Consider the following 24,506-nt stretch of genomic DNA (forward strand, 5'->3'; position numbering starts at 1 on the left):
TACATCTTGTCACAATCCTTTAAACAAACGTAACTTCAGGTCTGATGGTTCTCAGGACTGTGAGTCACCCTGTTACCCCCTGCCTCCAGTGAGAGGGAGTCTCTTGTGGTAGCTGGGTATCACCTTATTGACACCTGTCAGCCCTTCAGGCATTCTCCTCCAATCCCCAAATCTCTTTGATCATTCCCCTGGGATGTCCATCCCCTGACACTGGCTACTCACAGAATTTCCAGATCCTCTGCACCCAAAGGTGCTGCGTACCCTAATTTACCAGTTTCACTTTAAACCACTGCTCCTGTAAACTACGCAGCACTTGTGAGCCCTTAAATAAACCTCCTTTTGTTTCATTATGTGAAAGAATAAAGATTTAACTAGAAACCAGAGTGGTGGAAACATGCGGTTACAAAACAAAATCATAACGCATGAATTTATCTCTACATTTTATCAATAGTTAACTTTATCTAATAAAGTAGATTTTCCCCCTCCAAAGTTAGTCTGTTTAGAAGCTGGCTGGTTTATCAATAACTAGGATACAAATGTTCATGAAAGCATCCCCTTCCATTAGGGGTTTCCTCAGTGAATGGATTCAGATTGTCTTTCTTTACACTGTTATACTGAAAAGAGTCTTTCGTATCTATTCAAAGGCCGGGTGAATCTCTGCCTTGTTGTAGAGTTTCTTTTCTATATTTAAGAGCTTTTGATTGTTGTTTCTCATGGTTTTTCACTGACTGACTGACTTCTGGGATGTGGCAAGGGTAGATAATAGAATCTTGCATTACCTCACCAGCTGACTATAGAGGTCTGACTTGAATGAACCATCATTCAGACACATTAGCTCCTGGTGACCACTTTCTACTCCAGACCATAAGGCATATTTTTCAGTATAAATACATTATTCCTTAAATGTAATGCACACATACATCTTGCAATGACTGATCCTTGACAAGTTATGAGCTTTTTGAAGATACCTTTGCATGATATTCATTATGGAAAAATAACCTGTAAGACATGTTTGGTGTAGTGAGTTTGTCAGGTCTGAGATGAACGTTTGCAAAGACCACAGGACCCTTTGCCAAGGGGTGTCTGTGGGTATGTCTACACAGCAAAGAAACCCCAAACCCATGGCTAGCCTGTGTCAGCTGACTTGGGCTTGTGGGGTTCAGTCTACGAGACTGTTTTCATTGCTTTCGGGCTCAGGCTGAAGCCTGAACTCTGGAAGCCTCACACCCTACAGAGTCATAGAGTCTGGGCTCTGGCACCCTCCCACCCCTGGGGTCCGAGAGGCCGGGCTCCAGCTGTATAGACATACCTGAGTCACAAAGTCGTACAAACAAGCTGTTTTATAGGTAAAATGGGGTAAAAAGGATTGAAGAATTTTCTAGGTATTTTTGACTGTTTAACATCCCTCTGTCCCATATTGTTAAAATTATCTGGGAGGGGGAAGGGAAGAATGTTTGGCACAGAGCGTATGAGAAACTGGAGCTGAAAAGAACTTTGTTTTGGTTTTGGGCTGGGGATGGGTAAGGAGTTGAGTAAGAGGAGTCCAGTTATTCTGTAGAATGGAAAACAGTCTTACAAGTGATTTGCAAATGATTATTAAAATAATAGGGTGGTTGTTTTAGCTTTGTTTCCTTATCATGAATAAAGGAGGCCTGTAATTTCTTCTCTCCAAAAAATGTAAAAAAAATCTTCACTTTTAACCTTAGAAATATCAAGGATGTTAACTCTGGACTTTCCTGCTTTTGCTGAAGGCATTTGTTGGTGAGGGATTTGCCCTGGATCTGATGTATATTATGAATCCTGCTTAGTTTAGTGGTCAGAGGTTGTTGAATCTTTAATGAACAGAAGCTTCTAAATTTTCATTGGACATTGGCATTAAATAAATTTAAATAGATATTAAAAATTTTAAGTGCACTAAATATTTTTCCTCTTTCTCAAATTTTGGCGTCTTGTGATGTTTTGGCCATGCTCTAGAACTGAATTTCTAATATTAAAGGAGGGTATGGGGAACCTGTCTTCTGTTTGTTTAAAAAATTATAAATAAAATCTTATGCATAATGAGAAAGCAAGAATGGGCATAAGCTTTAGTTTTTGACTTTGCAGGAAACTCATTCACAAGTATTAACATCACACTCAGCCAATCTTAATGTTAAACCTTGTGTAATGCTATTTAAAAAAAGTTGGATATCTCCCGAATAAAAATGAAGTAATAACTACTAACATGCCAAAAAATTCTATATAACAGGTGGCATTTGCAATGCATAGCATATGCCATCTGCTATCATTTACAAAGTCACAGTATACAAGCATTACTTACCAAAAGCAATCGAAAAGTCCCAAAAGATACACTACAGAATTAAAATAACTTGGTCGGATTTGTGAGCTCAGTACCTGTACTTCAGCATATTGTCCTTTCTCTTTGACTCTCTTGTCCTCAATTCTGGTGCAAATTTGCTGTAAACATATTTGCAATTTTAAACTTTGCCTTTCACTTAGTTTTCTTCATTACCCTTTAGCCAAATGTGTACAGGGTTCCCATGATTTGTGATATTACAAGTGCTGCGATTTTGGGTGGTTGCTCATGCTGCTCAGAGCTCTGAAATACTGAATGAGGTGCTTGGAGTTCTTGTTACTGAACCATGGGGACCTTTGTTCAGCTTCTTGAGTGGACAATTACCTATAGGTCCTATATACTCTGAGGTTATTGAGAGGGAAGCCATGCATGTGGAACAAGAACAGAGAACTCAGAAAATGTCCCTCCTTCACCAAGCCAGGCAGCGATGGCTTTGTCTCCAGTATGGTACAAATGGCTTGTGTTTGTGTTAATTCAGATAGAAGTCCAGAGACTAGGTGGATCAGAAAGAGTCAGGGGTATTTAACTTCCAGTTGGAGAGCACAGTAGTTTTCCATGTAGTCTGGAGTCTAACAGGGAGCTGGGGCTGGTGGGTGAGGAAGAAGGAAGATTTTGAAAACTAATTCCTATCAGAATCTATACAGCAGTTCTCACAAGTCAGTGTTGCCAGTTCATGTGACTTATTCATGAGTCTTGGGATATTTTAATTTTTTTTCATAAAGCTCCAGATGCTGAAATCAAGTGATTGCATGAGAAATTCAGCTTTCATTTTAAAATAATAATCTTTAGCCTGCCTTCATGCAGAGAAAAGCTTGAAATGTTAAAATAAGTGCATCTTAAAGGCTTAGAAACCAGAGGGCAAATTAAAAAACATGCAACACTTATTTTTAAATCAATCGTGGTTTTTTTGTGTGGCCTGACATTGAGTTTTAACACTTGATGTTGACAATACTGCAAATGATCCCACCCTTTTAGTAAGATGGCTACCATTAGCAAACTGTTTTCAGTTGTTGTTGAAACATTTTGTTTGCTATATGTTGCACAATTGACTAATGGTGGCTAGAACATCTCTCGAAACTCATGAAATATGTATAGGTAAACTGTATTTTTCTGGTATAATTATGCATCCATGTATCACATGATCATTTATAATTTTTAGGTGCATTGTGTTCTCCTGAGTTCTTAATTCAAGAGTAATATTTTTTTTTCATTTCCACAGATTCAAGAAACTTTCAAGGACCAATGTACCCAATAGCTCATGGAAGAAAAAAATCATACCCGAACATCCTTGGTTTCCAAGTTACCGAAGTATGGAACAAAATCTTTAGGGAGCACCCTACAGCCAATGCCAAATAGGACAGCTGTTCCCTTGTCAGGGAATTCTCATAGCAGCAGTGGCAAAAATTGCAGCAAACACAATGGCACTGTTCATATGTCTTCCTTTGCTTTTAGCTGGCAAAAGTCAAATAAATATCAACTTGGTGATCAAAGTGGTGGTGAGTCTATCTTTGCCCAGAATTCTAATGAAAAACTAGTTGATTCTGAGAAGTATTCTCCCTCTCAAGGTGGATTTGGTAAAGATGTGCTCAGGGTGGGTTTGAACAGCACCTCTTCAGTAGCATCAAAAACAGCAAAGCAAGTCAACATGTTTGTGTCCTCTACAGAAGAATTAAACCAAAAGTCTTTGCCTGGACTGTCTAGTTCAGCGAAATTCACCAAAGGTACGTTATTTGGCAGGACTTCGTATTCTGGACTCAGTGCTCCAAAATCACATTTAAATGGATTTTATGGGAATAGGCCATCTGTAGACTTGCAGAGGTGTAGAATTAACTCCAGTGCTTCCAGGACCAGTTCAGGAGAGAGTTTGGCACAATCCACAGACAATGCTAAATCTTTGTCCTGTGAAAAAATGGTTAGATCACAAAGCTTTTCACATTCCATTCAGAATTCTTTCCTACCTGCTGCATCCTTAACCAGATCACATTCCTTTAATAAAGCTGTAGATCTTACAAGGCCTTATCAAAAACAACACCTGGCTATTAGAGCATCTCAGAGGTCAACTCTGTTGTCAAGAAATGCCCAACAGTTGGATGCACCCAGTGGAAATGAACCTTTAAGATATGGATTTACCAGGCCATACACTGCTATATCAACCTCTGGTTTAAGGAAGCCACCGCTCTCAAATGGATCCGGGGTATCACCCTCTTTGGGGTATGGAATGGGTCGTCCTTCTTTACTGAAACCTACCAGACAGCAGTTTACTGGAAAGATCATTGTGGATGACAGCAAAAGTACAAGTACTGACATGTGCATAGTGAAGGTTTCTGAGATTACGGTAAATGTCAATGGAGCCATTGAGAAAAAAGACATAGAAAATGACAGTCAAAGAACAGAATGTGGTGAAGCCCTTCATGACAGTCTGGGGAAGCATGGCTCTAAAGTCATATGCATGAATGACGATGTGGATGAAATATCCATATCTTCCTTGTCCTCTTCTGAGAAGAATGACCTGAGTGAAGACTTTAGTGATGACTTTATAGATCTAGAAGATTCAAATAGAACAATACAAGTGAAGCAAGAAGTCTCTATTGAAGAGTTAGAGCATGGCGGTGCAACACCAGTAGATCCAGTCGCTTCTCTCAAGGAAAGTGAAAGGACTCATTGTAACACTGATGAATGGCTAGATATAGATGTTTCTGGTAAATATTTTGTTGCACTCTATTTTTTTAACTTATTACTCCTGAGGGCGTTCTGTGCCAAAATTAAAAAGTGTCAAAGATTTAAACTTTGTGTGCACAATATTTTAAAATTATGCAAAATTCTTCAAGTTTTGTCAATAAATAAATGAAGAGGCTCTAGCGTGGCAGTAGGGAGCACAAGCCACTAGTTGTACGAAGATGGGGGATCACCCTGCAGCCTCCCTGTTCCCCTCCCCTGGAACATGGACTCAGCAGTGAAGCTGCACCTGACTCACCTGCCCCAGAAACACCCTGGGGCCATGCCTGTCTCCTCCAGGGTCACCAGGTGTGGGGCAGGCAGGCGGAACCAGGCAGGATCCAGGTGTGTGTGTGTGTGTGGGGGGGGGATCCAGGTGTGGAGTGAGAGGGTTCTGTGTGGGACAATGTGGGTGCAGGCAGTGCAATGGGGTGTCTAGGTGTGGGAGGATCTGGATGCATAGAGGCTCACTGGGTGGGTGGGTCCAGGTGCAGGGGCAATGGGACTCTGCAGATGCTTCCAGGTGAAAGTTGTTGGGGCTCAGCGGTGTTGGCTTGGTGGGGTGGGGGTCTGGGTGCAGCTACTTGGGGGTCAGTGGTGCGGGGTCCATGTGGGGGCTCAGGTGGTGCACAGGTGTGGTGCTCATCAGGTTCGGGGTTTGAGAGCAGGGAGCTCAGTGGGAAATGGTCTGGGTTCAGGGGTGGGGGTTTGGAAGCAGGGGGTCTAGGTGCAGGGGTTGAGCTTCAGTGGGGTGGGGTTTGGGTATGGATGGTTAGGGGGTTCTGGGTGTATGGGGTGGGGCTTGGTGGTGGTGTCTGGGTATGCGAGGTCCAGATGCATGGGGGTTGGGCAGATGGGGGAGCAGCTCCCATACAGTGATCCATCCCCCTGCAGCTGAGGAGCAATGGAGAGCAGGAAGTAGGGGAGGATGCTGAGCTTCCTGCAGCTGGGGAAGGTTTTTGGGGGTGGGTCTGACAAGTCCCATCCTCTCCTACCTCCAGCCCAGCCGGGACTAGCTGCTGATCCCAGCTCAGGTAGGAGCCACTGGCTATAGTGTTCTCAGCCCTGCAGTGATTTACCTCTCCGTTGGCTGCTCTGGGTGTCTGAAACGATGTATCTGCGCAGCTAGGGAGTGGTGTGTGACTGCTCTTGCAGCTTCCCTTTGCTTCCCTGTCAGTCATTTTTCTGCAGGGAAGCAAAGAAATCTGCGTGAGACATGAATTCTGCGCACGTGCAGTGGCGCAGAATTCCCTCAGGAGTATCTTATGTTGAGAAGCAAGTTTCTGTTTGAAATACTAACTTGTTTGTAAGTATTCCTAATTTATCTAAATCATAGTAAAGTAAAACTAGTTTTTCTATATTCCCAGATTAGTTGTATTGAGTTCCATATTGATAAATGATCCTTGGCCTTGTATACTGGATTTTCCAGTCTTCTGTACAAACATTGAATACTACTAATATAAGATGTTAAACTGAGTTGTCCTCCAAAGGAAAACCTGTTGTTCTGTTTTAGGTATTTTTAGAAAGGAAAAACTGATGACAAAGGCAATTCATGTTTTAAGTTCATTACATTTAAAAAAAAAATTAAGTGTCAGTTGATGGTTCTCAAGAGTGAATTGTGCTTATCTTTGACATTTATTTCAGTGCAGTATTAGTAAATGTCAATTATCATATAATGCTAAAGTAGAAGGTAGGACTCCAATGAAATACTGATCCATTAGGTGTTGCTGGAGCTTAGTGAAAACTCCTTATGGTAAAAACTGACACTTCTCACTAAAGCTAAACATAGTTTTAAAAGCTGCACTATTAGCCTTGCTCCTGTTGTTTTATCCATTATTTTTGCAGTGGTATTACTTCATTTATTTTGCTTTTTGCAGCTGTTGCAATATACTAGGAAATACCTTTCTTGAGAGCTAAGATTGCATCACACTTTGGGTCTGTGTGCGTGATGGGTGCCTCTTATACCCTGCATGAGACTGAGAATCATTTACTGCTTTGTCCTGATCTGCCCTCTTAGAACTGTGGGTTCTAAACATGTGTCTAATATAATAGCCTAAACATCGTCAGAGCACTTTTAAAAGATAAATGTGCTATACACGGGGTGCTGGAACAATTTGTATAGTGGGGTGGCTGAGAGCCATTGAACCAAACTGTAAACTGTGTGTATGAGGGAAACCACTTCAAGACGGGATACAGCAGCACCCCTAGTTCCAGGACCTATGGCTATACATGCTTATAAATTTATGGCAGAGCTATTTGCCATGGGAGCCATAACATTAAATTCCTAAGGATAACTTTGTATTATGTTATGTTTAGGAATTTACACAAGTTAAGAATTTTGTTATGGCTCCAGTGGCAAACAACTCCACCACATTGTATATGCTTTTATAAATCCCCAATCTTCAAAAGAGATCACCAGTCCCTCTTCACATAGCAGTAACTTAGATGTATATAGCACCTACAGAAGGGGAAGGTGACCCACCTGCTGACATCTGCCAGGGGAAATCAACATGCCATGGAGGTGGCATACTCCTTCCCCCAGGTAGATTTGCACAAGTGCTTTTATGCACACAAGCAAAAGAGATATATTATTCTAATGCCACAGACTATGAATTCTAAAACAAACTTGTTTAAATCAGAGGCACTGGTTCACACTGAGGAATAAATGCATGGCAGTTTTAGTTTCTCAGATCTTTTGAGTTTGGGGCGGGTGAATGCCCCACTCAGCGGGGTTGGGGATGGAGGGGGACACAAGCCCAGTTTCCTCTCCGATTCCTAGTGGGAGTTTAAAGGCTACTTGGAGGGGAGAACAAATGGTCCTTCAGGTTCTCCACAGATGGCTGTGGGAGGAACATCGAGCATAGCTCAGGGCTCCTGACATCTCTCTCTTTTGGGATGAGAGGAAGTGATGTTTCTCTCTTTTTTTTTTTTTTTTTAAACCAAACTCTTAGTGAGGTACATGTTGCTCCTTTTTCTCTTTGCTCCCCCATGGGTCTCTTTGGGGTGCTGGTCTTTGAAAAATTATCAGCAAACCGTTTTCTCCTCCGCAGAAGCTGGATAGTTGGCCCTGTACCTTGCTGATGTATGAACCTGCCAGAATGCAGGGTTCCTGCAAACAGTAAGAAAAAAGAGAGAGATCATGTTAAAATAACTTCTTAAAAAATCACGATTGGCAACTAATTATTTCTGAACCTTGCTATTTAAGGAAGGTTCAGAAAAAAATTAACTCAGCCACATTTAAGTGCCTGTAAACATGGGCTTATAATGTCAGTTCAATCATAGTGTTGTTACTAAAAATGTATAGTAGATATGTAACTTAGCCTAATATGATCAATGTCAGTAAAGGGTTTTTTTTTTGTTTTTGGTAGAGGAAGGTTGCTATAGCTCTTGGAACACAACTTTTGTTAAGTTCTTTTGCATAAGGAGAAATTGTTTGGCACAGTTATTGAATTTTTTAATATCCTATATTCTTCCGCTAATTAATGGGCATTTCATTGCTCAAGTTTTCCTTTTTCCTGAGAGGTATTACTATTCTGCCAGTTGAAATCTGTCTGTCTGGGCTCAGCATACTTGAGTAATTCACAATTTTTTATGTCACTTGTTCTTTTTAAGAAATACTTTTCACTCTGTTAGAATTGTTGCAGGGCTGGAGGAGGAAAAATATTGGAGGTTGGTAGAAGGTACTTGTGGGTATATTGAGGTTTTTATAACATCCTGAGACTGGGGGAGGAAAAGTTGTTTTTTTTCCTAAGCTTAGCATTGATGACAATATCCATTGCCACCACTTCCATTCAGATCCTTTTACATGCTAATAACAGAAAACATAAGTGCTAATTTTAATGTAAATTATTTGGATTATTGACTGTTTTTGTTTTTATTTAAGCAGTAGATGACAAGAATGAAAACACAAAGCATACTTTTGGGAACAACTTGATTTCTCCTGACATGGACTACAGAGCTGGCTCCTCTTTTGAACTTTCTCCATCTGATAGTTCCGATGGAACATATATGTGGGACGAAGAAGGGTTGGAGCCCATTGGGAGTGTCCATCCATGTGGAAGTTATGAGTCTTCAGAAATGAACAGCATAGTATGTATATGTTCTTACAGCTCTTTGAGATTTTTGTTAGCTTTAATATATTGCAGAAAGTGTTAATTTTCAGAATTTTTATGTTTCCTCATTACTCCTTAAATTATTTTTGTAAAATATATCCTCATCTAGAAATTCTGAGCCCACCTAATGATGAAGGACCTACAATAAGAATAACCTTTAACTCCAGTTATCTGAATTCCCTTTATCTGAAAATCCTAGCTATCCAAATCCGCAGTGTATCCTGCATGTAGCACTGTTAGTTAATAGCACTTGTGTTTATATGCATACCTGGTTTTCCAAAAGTTTTGGATGCCCCCCAAATGTAGATAAATGGGAGTGTATTATAGCTAATGTGCATTTTTAAAAGTAATTAATAGTGAAATATTTAATATTTACTTACTGCTGATATTGTGGACTAAGCTCGGTTAGAGTACTACCTTCCTCCTCCAATGTGGTGCTAAAGGAACACAACAACGGGCTTATTTTCCTCAAATTGGCATGTTCAATATTTCCTGTCAGCCTAGGAGCGTAGAGGATGAGGAGTTGATCTCAGCCCCTTTAGCCTGAGGTAAAGCTTGTTCTTGGGAACAGGAATAACGGGTTCCTCCAGCCTGCCAATCTGTTAAATAAATCCCTTTTGAATCTATATTTCATCTCACTGTCAGCAAGCTTTCTAGATCATAGGACACCTCTTTTGGAGACCGCAACTCTAGCTCCTCACTAGGACAGGGCTTTAACGTCTAGAGTTTGTGTATGAGTTGAACACCTACAGTGACTGGCGGCTTAATATGTAGTAGGGAGGGATCATCTGCCTTCATCTGAGACTCCATTTCCAGAGCAGGTGCAGGTGGCGTGCTTGGTAGTATGGCTCTTACCCGTGTCTGTGTGGAACTGAAATGTTGTTCAGCATCAGTGGGAAAGTTCAGCACCACTACTGACTTTCCACCTACGTTCAGGCAGCCAGCCTCAGATTTCCTAGTGTGCTAAAGAGGCATTTCAAAAGCGTTACATTGTTTTTGAGAAATGTTTGTGTTCATGGCACACAATGTGTTGCTCGTCCTTTGCTTCACGGTTTCATATCTGTGGAACAAGAGTGACATGTCACTCAACTGAGAAGGCCTGACTTACTTACTTGGATCCCTTCCAGAAGAAGAGTCACATTTGTCTATAGGGCCGTAAGCAGGAATAGGTAACGTGCACTAATTTTCCTCCATGTTGGAGAGTATGTGGACAAATGTGGTTAATATCCACTGGCAAATAAAAATGAAAAACAAAATCTAGCGTATTTTTGTTGTTATATCACCAATATGATTACATTTTAATATGTTAAGACAAATACAGAAACTTCAACCAGATCATCATCTTTGACTGTGACTTAGTCATACTTCAAAAAGTAAGCAGGATCATTCTTGATCAGTGCTGGGATAGGAGTCATCCAGGGAAGACTTGTGTGTTGAAGTGGTGTCGGTGATAACTAGGTGGTGATTCTGCATAGTCAGTGCTCTATTCTGGTTCTGTGGACCACTGTGCAAGTGGAAGATAACATCTTATGGGACATGACACTGTGGTCCTAGCTAAATTCCGCTGAAAAGTTTCAGCTACCTATGATGGTACAGTCAAACCTTGCAATAACACGCCCCGCCATAAGGCGAAATCGCATATAACGTGATCATAAGTTGGCTCCGCATTAAGGCCTAATACCAGTGATCCCCAACCCCGTGGCGCCCGCTGGGACATTGATGTGCCCTCAGCTAGTGCCCAGCAGGGGAGAGAAGCTGCGGCCCCGCGCCTGCCGGGAACAGAGAACTCCGGGGCTGCGGGCGCTGGTGCTCTCTGTCCCCGGCAGGCATGGGGACGCGGCTCCTCTTGAAGCCGGAGAGGAGCCGCGTCCCCGCGCCTGCCGGGGACAGAGAGCACTGGCGCCCGCAGCCTCGGAGTTCTCTGTCCCCGGCAGGCACGGGGCCGTGGCTTCTCTCCTCTGCTGGGCACTAGGTGGCGCACATCAATGCACCACGTTGGGGACCACTGACTTAAACTGACTGGCTTGAAACCCTGCTATACCGCGATCCCGCATTTATCATGATGGAATTTTTGGACCCCAAACATTGCGTTATAGCGGGGTTTCACTGTATTCACTATGTGTCTAACCTATTGTGTAATGTTTCTGGGCTCTCTTAAACAGCTGCCAATTTCCTGTGGAGATTTGCACTAATATATATATATAAATTGTGCAAATATAATATATAATTTGCACAATTTATATATATATTAGTGCAAATCTCCACAGGAAATTGGCAGCTGTTTAAGAGAGCCCAGAAACATTACACAATAGGTTAGACACATAGTGAATACAGTGAAACCCCGCTATAACGCAATAAAAGATAAAGCACTTTCAAATTCTGTGGATGAAAGAGCCTGTGTAACCGTTGATGTTAAAGACAGTCCAAAAGACAGTCCAAAAGATATCCTGAGTAAAGTAGTGTCCCTTCAAAAGCTTAGTCATGTGTGAGCTGTTAAACAAGTAAATGGTATCCTGATACATCCTGTGCTCTATACATCAAGATGTAGTAAATATTGAATATAATTATTTATTATATACATTTTATGAGAAACTTAACATATTCTAGTAGATATTTTCTGAAGTAAAGAATTCTGCTTCCCTAGATCTTTGATCTGTTTGGCTAATCTCTTGATGTGTACATGTAACTTGGATCACTGCCAGTGGGAGTTGTACACAATTTTGAACAGAAAATATGCCCTGAAGTATTCGTTCAATAGAAGCATGTTACACACACACAATGAAAGAGAAGTAGTGAATGGCATTAGTAAGATCATTTACTAATTTATAAAAATTCCTTGTGATGAGTGTCTTGAGTGTTGTGGCATTAATCTAATGAGACTTTTTTCCCCTTTCCTGTATCTACTGTAAGTAGATTGCTGTTTAGGGCTTGATGGCTATTACAAGGCTTTTGTTCCCTGAAGAGGGTTCATCACTGAATTTGGATATTCATGTCATTTTTCATATTCTTTATTTCTGAGTTTGACCTCTTTTTAAAATTAGTTCTTTATCACAATTTTAGTGCTTAATGTACTTTGAAGTTTCAGCTTTAAAGAGGGGAAATAGCAATAATGCTGCTTTTATTCTTGCAGTGCATAGACATTTTCAGCCATGTTCTTAGAATTTGTGGGGGAAGTTGTAACTCTCAATGCGTTTTGAATTTCCTTTTAGTGGTCATTGTTTGCCAGCTGTGGTTGCAGTTACTCTATACAGCACTAAATTTTATCTCTATTACTTCAGGATAAACCACTAATTATTTTTAGCTTGAAAATGCAGAAGTAACCGTGATCATTTGAAGAAAAATCTTGTTTTCTGTTCTGCAGAACTGTGCTCTTGAGTGAGAATGTATGTGAGCCATCCAGAAAGCAGTGATTCTAGGGGCTGTCTGTGTGTATGCCCTCTGCTGGATCAGGATGTTAGGTGCAAGGCTGTGTAAGTTTGAGACACAATCACTTTTGGTTTCCTTGTTTATATGCAGCAGGTGTTAAGATAGTTGCAGTATTGGTCTCAGGGGCGACTCTAGGAATTTTGCCGCCCCAAGCACGGGGCGGCAAGCTGCGGGGGGCGCTCTGTCGGCGCCGCGAGGGTGGCTTGCCGGCTGCCTTCTGCAGCTTGCCTGCGGACGGTCCGCTGGTCCTGCGGCTTCGGCGGATCTCCCGCAGAAGCGTGCCTGCGGGAGGTCCTCCGAAGCCGCAGGACCAGGAGACCCTCCGGTACCGGCAGAGCGCCCCTCGCAGCTTGCCGTCCCAAGCACACGCTTGGCATGCTGGGGCCTGGAGCCGCCCCTGATTGGTCTTCCATCTTCTCTGTGTTCCCTTAGTTAATGTTGCATTAGTTATTTTTTAAAAAAGGAATAAGTGCATTTAGTGGTCCTAGAGATGCACCTCTCTGGTTCCAAGCTGGTGGTTGTCGATGCCATTGCAGGACTTTGAAACACTTCTCAGTTCTACTGATCTTTGTCATGACAGAGGCAGATGAAAAATCCAAGTTTAAACAGCATGCACCATGTGGGAATAAAATGTCTGACTGATCAGCACATCACGTGTTCTTGATTCTTGGGAGAACATTCAGATTAGTGGCATTAGTTCTCTAGACTGTGACAGATGTGCTGCTTGTAGCTAGTATAGGCTCTCCATTTTATGTGAGATAGGAGAAATGTTGTAATATTTTAATGTTACAAGAAGCAGTGTGAGGTTTTCTAAATTTGTCTTGCAGACTAATATGAATGTTCATAAAGTCTTTGATCTCCTTGGATACTTTGCAAAGTATCTGAGGATAAATTACATTTTTATGAGCTAAATTCCTCTTGTTTCCACACTATAGTTCATAATACTGAAATGTTAATGCTAATATATGATTTACACAGATTAAATCCTTTGTATCACACTGGCTGGACCTCACTGGCTGGACACTCACCAGGCTATATGAGTGTGAACAGAGTGCAGACACAGCCTCTGGCTGGGGTGTCTCACTCTCGGCATGCAGATCCCATGTCTAGCATTCTGTGCTCAGACACGGCTGTCTAGTTGCCTAATTCCTGGGACCAATGTTAACCCCTCAGCCTTTCTATAGTTTAAGCACATCCTTTCCTATAATTCCAGCTGTGTGGGTACTCTGGGCTTACAGTTTAGCATTCAGGGGCATGCGATAATGAAGGCAGATAGACAGACTTACTTCATGCAGGATTCTAAACATCATTACTCTTAACTTAGCAGGAGAGAGAGACAGATCTAAACAAAATAATAAGTACACCTATATGCATTTCTCTGCCTCAGTTTTTTCACCACTCTAGAGAGGTTTTTTGGGCTTGTACAGAGTCTTCTGGGATCCTTCTCATGCAGTTTTTCTTCAGAATCATTGAGCCTTTCTTGGTCGGGTTGATTTCTCTGACCTTGGCTGGTCCTGCAGTTAAACAGGACACTCTTACTATGAAAGCATTCCCTTCTCTCCTGTCTAAGTCTTCTTGTGTGACTGAGTTCCTTGAGTTTATATGTCCCCACCTGGTTTCTTTGTTCTACTGCTGAGGATTTTCCACTCCCTCCCTGCAGAGAAATTGGAGGGACTAGTTTCTTCCAGTTTCAGCCAACTATCTGTCTCAAGGAGTTGTCGCGAATAGGTGGGCATTAAAGTGTAACAACTGTCTGTTGTCCCTGGTCTGGCAGAGATGTGCTAAAGCCAATGTCAGAAAATGTGCCATTGCACATCCACATAGAGATTTTCAATGATACCACAATTTTGCCACTATAATTCATAAGTTGTACATAGATTTTCCCCAACTAGTCATATTTAGACTAAAAATCAGCCCACATGGACCATTTACAAATTTAGTTCAACGGATTACATGGATTTCTCAACAAATCCCTTTTTAAAACAACTAAAAGTGGTTTTTACAATCTCTCTTACTTTCGATAGCTGCTGATCCTCACTGCCATGATAGCACCAATGTACTGATGCTGTCCCTTTTTTTTTATTCACTTTATTTCAGTGAGAGAAAATTGATGCGTCAAAGGCCAATTCTGGTGGCAGTATCGCAGACAGTATTAAAAACTGTGTAATATCACAAGTTGCACAGTTCAACTTGTGATAACAAAAGGTGTTTTACATTCACTTAAATACCCCTCAGTTGCTGTTTTGATGGGAGATGGGATCCTGCCTAATGTGTTGACTATTAAAAGAACTGAGGGGTATGAGTTAAGGTTCTTGCCTGTTGTGGGCTTTCACGTATGTCCAGTCACCAGCAGGCTTGGAAATAGGGACCAAGATATTCCTATAGTCACAGGGCCTCCTGATCCCAATGTCACTGGGTAAGTAATTGTAATAAAAATCTGGCTTGTTGTTAAGAAAAGGGACGGGAAATTTGTAAAGGGTGTGATTACAAAAATAGACGTAAAAGTCTTAAATGTGGTTCTAAACTATTATGTCTCTGTAAACTTGACAAGACAAGATTTTCAATTTATAGAACTAAGCACAAAGGTATGCTTGGGTGCTCGTTACTCTAACAGGTTCATTGTACCCCCATTTTTCCTGGTAACATATTTTATTGCAGATTTGCTTATTATGCTTATTCAAGTATCAGCTGTCAAGAATTAGCTTCTTCCCAGTAAGAATGTGGTATTCACACGTAACTGAGGGTTAACTGCCTGACAGATTCCACAGTGACCTTTGTAATAGCTATTGAGGGCGAAATCATGTAATTTCGTAGGAGCACAGTAAACAAAACCTCTCATTATCTCCTCCTTTGAAATATGACCTTGGACTGAACTGTCAATATTTTCCCCCCCAATAAGTTTAGTCTTGTATAATACATACAAAAATTGCTAATTCTTTGCATATTTTATTTGGAAACTCTTTTAAAAATATTAATTGAATTAACATAGCCTGAAATACACAGCATAAATGGACATTCTCCCTGACTTCTTTCACTTAAACAAAAACAGCGTAGTTGTTAGTGTTAAAAGGTTTCTCAAAACATCACCCCACTCACCCTCCAGACCATCCTTAAAATTATTTTGTCCTTTCTACCTTGGCAAGCTTGAGATTATTAATAGTCTTACTTTGTGTCCTGAATATGTTGAAAATAAAGATTAAATTTTTGATGACTAAAATGGTTTCTCTACACTGGAAGATGACATTGTGTGAAAAAATGTTAACGTGTTTGTAGATAAGGACTGTGTTTAATGTTGTCAGCTGGTTGTCAATCAGGAGCAGCAGACACAATAATAAATGCCAGTTTTTATCTACACTGAGTGCTAAGTTGTGTTTAATATTGTGGGTTTTTAAATAAAATATCATTTTCCCGTGCAAAGGAGCCCAAGAAGAGTAAATTCTAGTTGAAGATCTTGTACTGGCTTAGGTTAAGGGTATCTCTGGAATCTTCTGATACTTCAGTTTCCTCAGTGACTAAATCTCTGTTGGAAAGAGAGCTTCCGGATTAGCATCTATTAGATGCAACAAACCCCTTTTCAGGTTAAACATTACCCACCTTTTTAAAGGTTTAAATAATCAGGCTGAAATATGATGAAGAAGGTTACTTGTTTTAAACTTTCCCCTCAAATTAAACAAACAAAAAAAAGTAACTTGCTAAAATGAATGATATTGTGTAAGGTTAATTAGCCATGATACTCTTTACATTTCCATTACTGTAACTTAATTACTTACAAATCATTTAGTATCAATTAGCTTGTCTTAGATTTTTAAAGTATTTCACTTACGCTGTAAGATCCTTCTGGGAAGCAAACTCCCAGTTTTTAGTTTGACATTTCAAATTGATACTGTCAAAAATCTAAAGAGCTGTTTAATGTAACACTTTTGTACAATTTGTGTTCAGTCTAATTTTTTCTATATCTTTGCTTAATTTAAACCATGGGGAGGAGAGAGAGAAAGAGGTACATCAAACTGCAGGCAAGAATCAAGTAACATGGTGTTATTTGGTCAAATGTATGTAGAGTTTTAAAATGTTTACTTTTACTTTTTCTGCTTTGGATATTCAAATTTTCTAGGGACTCCCTTTCCACTTACCCTTTTCTATTACAGCTAATACTTTCAAGTAAATTATATACATTACAATTATGGCTTAATATGAACAACTCAATGTTTGAAATGAAACGAACTGTTTAAAACATCCTCGAATAGAAAATGACAAACTGAAATACTTGGTGCACCATATACATCCATTATGAGAACAGTTGACCAAGTGTTTGGTTTATATTTGTTTATAAAGGGGTTTTGGTGACTTGCATTTGGATGTTTCACTTAATGGAATGCTATGACAAGACAACTTATCATATGAACTCATATAGCCTCTTTACTGAACTTGTCCTGTTTAAAGGGACTACAGAACTAAAGTTTCATAGGCATGACATTAGTGAAGTCCTTTCATATGACAAAAGGGATGCAAGTAATGGGGTAAACTGGCCCTTGTCAGAGTAGAGAGGACCAGAAGACCATGTTCTAGGGAACTGGTATGAACCAGGAAATGGCTTTGTAGTGAAGACAGCGGTAAGGGATTGACTGCATGTACACAAACTTGCAGAGGGACAATAGGATTGAGGTCTGTTATTTCTCACCTCTATATATTATTTATTCGTTTAAAAACATTTTTGCTATCTCTGGATACACAAATCCACAGTTTGAGAACTGCAAAACGAAGCATCTTTGATGGTATCTTCTAGACTGAGCACTGAGTCCTGTTGAGTAGATAGAAAGATTAACCTAAATAATCTATACAGATACCTCTGGAACCCCATAAGATTGGGTCCCTAATCCATGAACTATTGGAACTCATTTACAAAACTTTTCTTAAACATTGCTTGAATATATTGTTTCATACTATAGAATTAGAATTTATTATCCCTATTCCAGGATGAGATATCTTTGAGCTATAATGTGTCTTAATTTTTTTGATAGTTTTAATTATCAATTTTTTTAATAAAAAAAATCCGACTTGATTTTTATCCACCGTTTGAGCCATCTCAAATATACCCACATCCTTCTTGACGTGTGGACACAATTCTGGTAGCAGTTAAATCCATGTCAAATAGAGGCAATGTAATGTTCTTACTTGAGATTCCCTGTTTATATGTCTACAGATTGCATTAGTCATTCTGGCCACAGCGTTGCTCTGGGACCTTACAATCTGCTGATTGTCCACCATCACCCCTCCTGCAGTCCCGTTCTTGCCTATCCCCAAATTTTATTCATAGTTCCTGCTTCCCAGGATACAGTTCTCCATCCTACCTGTGTGGCTTACATTTTTTGTTCCTAAATGTATGATCTTACGTTTGGCCATATTGAAATGCATATTGGATGCAGGCAAACAGCTTACCAAAAAAATCCATATTGCTCTATGTTGGTGACTTGTCCATTGTTTACCATTCCCCCAGTCTTTGTTAATTTTGTTTTTGCCAAGTCAGTGCTAACAGTATTAAGAAAGCATAGGGCCAAGAACCAATCCCTGCGGGACCCTACGAGAAACTCATCCACTTGACAATTTCCCCTTTTTAATTATATTTTTAGATGTATCAGTTAGCCAGTTTAAGTTCATTTAACGTGTGCCTTGTTTTTGTATCATTCCAGTTTTTAATCAAGACGTCATGCAGTTAGCAACCGTTGTTATACACTTCAACTTTTTATAGTTGCTCACATCACTCAAATATATGGCCAGTGTGCTAAGTCGCAATGCCACTCACTCATATTTGGCCCAGGAGCTACTCCATCACTGTGCCATGTCCTTCTGAGCCACCTTGTTTAGTTCAGATCGCATTTCTAAAGTAAGTGTGATCCTTCTGCTGTTAAAAGCAGTGCATGGTTAAGAGCTGCTTCACAGGGAGCCAGCCCTACCTTATTTCTCCTGTTTCCAAAGAGTGGCTTCCTGGAATATTCAAAGGGATGGGGGGTGGGGGGTGGGGAGGAGCCTCAACCCGTGGCCAGGGAAGCAGATACTTTAAAGACATCCACGTGCATGCCCTAGAAACGGGATGGGAGGTGGAAGTGGGAGGACCAGGTATTAAGTTCATACCCAAAGATTTTTGGATGACAGGGGTAAGATGGGGCTCATGAGAACTTCCCCTACACATCAGTCCTATAGCTTCTAAAGTGAGAGAGACATACAGACAGAGGAAAGGGAGAATGTGTATCAATATCAGCTCAATATGGAGATTGCACCAGTAAAACCCTAATCTGACAGATGGAGCCAGATACTGTACCATGTCCTCCTGCCCAACCTTGTTCAGCCATTTCAGAAGCATTTAGAAACACATTTGCTTCATCCCCTTCCCTGAAGTGAGGAAATAATTGGAAGTTTGTGTCACCTACCAGGAAAGGTATATGAGGTCCAAATTATTTCCTTGCTTTAGGGAAGGGGATGATGTGGATGTGTTTCCAAATACTTTTGAAAAGGGATGTGAATTGAACAAGGGGGGGATGGGGGCAGGAGGACATAGTACAGTGACAGAGGCGTGGCTGAGTCAAATTTGAGTGGTGTTTGTAGCCTGGCATGCAAGAAAGTGAAGGATGATTATATGAGGTGGTATTTATATCTTTTACAACAACATATGCATCACTCAAGTCCTGCACATCCTAAACTATCAAATACTGCATTAAGAGGTTGTATGGCTATATGACCAGGTGCAAGATTCTTGTAGTTGTGTTCCATGAAGCATGACATTCGGTGAACAAGTTATTTTGGCAAATAACCTTTTTTCCTTTAGAGTGGGAAAGCTTATGCATCTGATGCAGTAGCTAGAATTAGAACTGACAGAGTAAATCTTTACTATTCAAGTTGATGTGAAAAAGACTAGCATGGCAACTCTGCTTAATAAGTTCCAGTCTTCCTTCCATTATTCACTTCTTAAATTCGCAAAGTAAGGGATAAAATAGCTCACATGGTGCTGTCAAGTCAGGTCTCAAATGAGCAGAAACAGTAATTAGTATTTCCTTTTATTTCAAAGGATTGTAAGTGAGGTTTGTAGCATGAACTTCTACAATTAAAAATTTCTATTTGAAAATTTTCTTTGAACTCTTACAAGTGGCCTCTAACATTTCTATAACATTTTAAAAAAAATTCTTTGATTTTGTACACAGTCGTCCGTATTGATGATTTTAATATTTTACAGATGATACATGACCTTCCTCAGACCCTGCATAGAGTATGTACTAGTAAAGGTAACAGATAAATTGAAACTGAAGAGAAAAGGAAGGGGTGTACACAGAGAAAATGGTAGAGAGGCAAGTGTTAGTTTGTTTGGTTGTTGCTCTCTGGCCTGTACAAAAGGCCCTTCCAAACATCAACTAGGGAGCAAGAATAAGATAAATATATCAGGACTTAGAATTAAGCTCTTCTATCAGAAAACTGAATATAAATCAGTCAATTTAAAAAACCTTCAAATCATCAGTGTTCCTTTCAGCTATGTGTGTGTTGACAGGTTCACAAAATTACAGCATAATGTAAAATACTTACAAAATACTAGAAAGCCACAAGAGTTTGTGTGTGTGTACTTTGTTCTGCCGAACAGTATTTTATAAATCTTTACTTTTTGTAATACTCATTTGTGTGCTCTTGGTGACTGATAAAGATTTAGCCTCCATTTTGTTTTCCTCTGTACCCTCAGCTCTAAAAATTGAATCAATTTTAATTTGATTAGGTTTTTGAGAAAACTCCGAGTGAAATCCTAGCCCTATTGAAGTCAATGGCAAAACTCCCATTGACTTGAATAGAGCCAGGTTTTCTCCCTCAGTGACAGGGAGTCAACTAGTGTGGCCAGTTAGAATATCACCACATCATTTGTTCAGTGCCTTTATTGTACGTAACTGTCACAAGGGAGCAACATTTTCCTTTGGGTGTTCTTTGCATTTCAAATTCAGTAACAGTATATAAAGATAATTGCAGCTCTCATTTTATCTCTAAGACAAACAGTGACTGAGTATATGTGACTCTGCAAGTAATTATATCACCATCCTTTAAACTATATAGTGATAGGAAATTTTCTATAGTGGTAGCAACTTTTGCAGCAAAAATTTCAATCCAGGAGAAATCGATTTACTTGGTTTTATTTGGAAAAAGTGTGTTGAGCAGATTAAAACTACAAGACAGTTTGTGTAAGAACTGGGCACATGGTTCAGTTCTATCCTCAACTTCTAATTATTTGTTCACTGGTTGACTGATTTAGAGATGGTTCTAGTGTAGGTGAGCTCTATAATAGGGTTTACTTTCAGTGCTTCATCCATTAAGTGTTTTCAAAGTCTGGCAAGGTCCATCTCCAGAAGAAAAGATTATAGCCTCCTGCCAACTGCATTTTAGGAGAAAGCCATAGGTTCTGCTGCTACCTGGAGTAGTTAATTTGTGTAACACCGTGTGGGAAAACTGCTTAACTTAGGCAGATGATAAAAGTTCTGCCAGTTTATCCAGGCTTTTACCTCAGTCTGCTGCAGTTTCCCTCCAGGCTGAGCATCAGGTAGCCAATTCTCATCCAGCTGCCAGTCTGGTAGACAGTAGAAGAGAGTTGATCATCCATATTGTGAGTGCTCTCTGGTTAAACAATTTTCTTTGATACTCTTATTACTTGTTAGATTAAAGTATTGCATTATTTGAAGCTAAAATGCAAAGATAGCGCTGGTTTTCCTCTGGAGTAAAAACCTCACTTTTTCTTTGGAAAAAGTCTTATAACATTGATCAGAATTTTTATTTTCCACAGATTTATTTAGGCATAACATTTGTATTACCATTGTGTCTTGGAGCCCTAATTATGTGCCAGGATGCCATTCTGCTCGTGGCTGTGGTTCTAATTAAGTTCTACATTATACTACTAAAAATGTCAACAGGTTAACAGTGAGATTTGTGTTTAAAATTTTACTTGAATTCCCTATGGTGATGGTCAGTTTTTCATGCAGCTATTTTGTAAATTCATTAATGGAGGCTAGATGGCAGCAAAAGAACACTTTCTGTTGCTGTAAGAGTGAACTTGAATTGCACATTAGCAAAGGCAGCTGTAACCTAACAATTGGTGAAGGCTTGACTCAAAAGGATTGCTGCTGATTTTTCTGGTATTTTTCTCTAATGCTGTTTCTAATTTTTTTGTTTTGTTACCATATATCAAAATACAAAACTAACAGTAAACCATTTTATAAAAACCACTAAGCATAGCCGACTAAATGTGTTACAAAAGTAATAGCTTAACCTAATAAAATCATAATTTTCTGTCTGCATACCATACACCCAGGAAGAACACTATGGCTTTTAAAAATGTTTTCCAGAATAATAGAGATTTTAAGAGACTGTTGCTTCTGATCATTAAAAATAAAATGTCTGCCTGTTATTGAACACGGAAGCCTTGTTGCATTTGTTGCCATGGCAACTGTCTCCTTATGGGAAATACTAGTGATGTGTGGTTTAATTTATATCCAGTGTGACTTGTGATATACTGTAGTAACTCTGTTCCTGTCTTCTGCACTTTATTGGTGTCTCTTAAGGCTCCATCTTTTGTTCCTTCCTCTTCTTCCTTGATACTATCTTCCTGATGCTGGGTGACTTCAACAGCACTTGTTGCTTTTACAATACCATTTCTGCAATGACTTCTCTTCCTCTTATCAATCTTGCAGGAGGGAATATCTGTTAGTTTCTTTTTTTCTGGATGCCCAGTTGCTCACTCAAACTCTATTATGAAATGGTGGGAAAAAAACCTGATTTTCTTCCTCCAGTCTCTTTGGTATCAGTGTAAAGAATTCTAGCTTTCTTCAGGTTAGGGGGAGAGGGATAGCTCAGTGGTTTGAACATTGGCCCGCTAAACCCAGGGTTGTGAGTTCAGTCCCTGAGGGGGCTATTTAGGGATTTGGGGAGCAAAAAAAACCTGTCAGGGACAGTACTTGGTCCTGCTAGTGAAGGCAGGGAACTGGACTTGATGACCTTTCAAGGTCCCTTCCTGTTCTATGAAATAGGTATATCTCTCTATTATATTACTATTATTATAGGTTCACCTTCCTGGAATTGTATTAGATTCTCCTCCCTTTCCTGCTGTCCACATCCAGTCTGTTGTCAAATCCTGCTAGTGTTTCTTCTGTATCTTCAAAATTTGACCCTTCCTTTCTATCTCAACTGCTATAACACTGATTTGTTTTTCTGATCTTTCCCTTAGAGAACCAATCACTTTCTCTCTGGCCTCAGATTCTCACATTGCACCTTTCACATCTATCTAACATGTTTCCTCTAAAATTTTCCTCACCTACCACTTCATCCAACTCTTCCCCTCGAGTTCCTGACATGGTCCTTCTCAAACTGTGTATTGCATTGAAGCTCCTTGTTTTCAGTGCCTAGCACAGCTGAAGGGACATGTTAGCCCTAGTCTCCTCCAGTTTTATATGTAAAATTGTATGTGAAATTAGTTAATATTTCATAATGATATAGTCCACCTTCAAAACGTTAAAATTAAGTTGCAAAGATATAAATTCCTTGAGTATGGAATAGATATATTCCTTTCTCAAAATGTGGCGTTGTACTAAGATGTACAGACCTGTGCCAACATAGGTATTTTTTCTCCCTCCTCTCCCCCATCAAAAAAAAAGTATACTAATCCATACCGGAATTGATCTCTGCCTTCATCCAGCTGAATATGAAATAAAGCAATGGAAACTACCAAAGAAAGTGAATAACTTTTTAAAAGTATGCCACAAAATTTATTGGTTAGGTATATTTTGGTCTTATAACAAACTCCACACCAAAGCATGCCGATCCAAAATTCTGATTCTTGTCATATGTTCAAAATCACAAAAATGCTTCTGCTAATCACAGTATTGCAAAGATAAAACATGCTGGTCGCTTCTACAGCTATCCTATAAAAGGTACCAAAGCAATTTTATGACAAATAAGAAAAATGCAAGAAAGATGATTACTTTATGTATTTTTGTATGTTTTGATTGCATCGCTGCCATTTTGGCTGAGTATTATTGACACTAACACTGCCCTGCCAGTTGCTTCAATGGAGAAAATATTCAGATAGAGTTTTGTATTTAGTGACAGTGTAATCAGAAAAAAAGCTTCAAAGTGCTCTTTCAGCCAAAAGCAAATGAGAAATGAGCTCTCTTAGAAAAACCTTTTAGAGTTCCTGTCAAGCAGGCTAATAATTCCTGCATATTTCACTTTACAGCAAACAGCCTTACAAAACAACAAATCACCCAAATTGTGGAAGAGTTATTGTCCAAAAAAGGCCTCACCAAAGAAAAGAATTAATGTAAGAAAAATAAACTTAATCCATCATGAAATCCTATGAGCTACTGAAGAAATAACATGTACCATTTCCAATCTAAAGAAAATCTCTCTGCCATTGTTAAAGTGGGCAGCGAGGCATCCTCTTGCCCATCATAATAGACTTAGGCCAAGAAACAGTCTCCCTTGGCAGTAGAGTAGACTGAGGAAAAGTTTCAGCCCAAGTTGTCTAGGACCATGAAGTCCAACCCTTATTTGGTGAAAGGATGCTGTGAATATAACAGAGCATGTATGTGAAGTCTGCTATTTTGACCTAACGTGGAAGGGGAGAATTTACTTGTTCACATAACTCTAGAAAAATCCTGAGCTCTTTTCTCTTTTTCCACTGGCAGTTTTACAAATGGAACTTTCCAAACATGTTTGAGATCTGAAATCATAAGTGTTCTTGAAACTCTTGATTTTTAACCTTAAACATAGAATTTAAACTCCTTTTTAGAGTCATTAATGGCAACAATAGCTACATATCTGTTTTTATTTGTGATGATTCATACACTATAGAGTTTACTCAAATATTGTCTTGTGGACCCAATCCT

The 24,506-nt window shown here is 39.7% G+C and overlaps 1 protein-coding gene across 8 annotated transcripts in view; it reads left to right on the forward strand.

Moving 5' to 3' along the window:
• The window catches only part of CCSER2 (coiled-coil serine rich protein 2), a 198,278-nt gene that overhangs the window by 91,453 nt on the left and 82,319 nt on the right, over positions 1-24,506 (forward strand). For 6 of the 8 annotated variants that reach the window (XM_039547824.1, XM_039547827.1, XM_039547826.1 and 3 more), the window contains 2 exons: positions 3,573-5,052; positions 8,952-9,157. In XM_039547824.1, the coding sequence (XP_039403758.1) occupies positions 3,612-5,052; positions 8,952-9,157 (1,647 nt within the window). In that variant the 5' untranslated portion in view covers positions 3,573-3,611. The remainder of the gene's footprint in view (positions 1-3,572; positions 5,053-8,951; positions 9,158-24,506) is intronic. The other 2 variants (XM_039547828.1, XM_039547825.1) reach the window with 1 other exon arrangement.

Source organism: Mauremys reevesii, linkage group 7 (genome assembly GCF_016161935.1).
Source record: "Mauremys reevesii isolate NIE-2019 linkage group 7, ASM1616193v1, whole genome shotgun sequence".
NCBI classification, from domain to species: domain Eukaryota; kingdom Metazoa; phylum Chordata; order Testudines; family Geoemydidae; genus Mauremys; species Mauremys reevesii.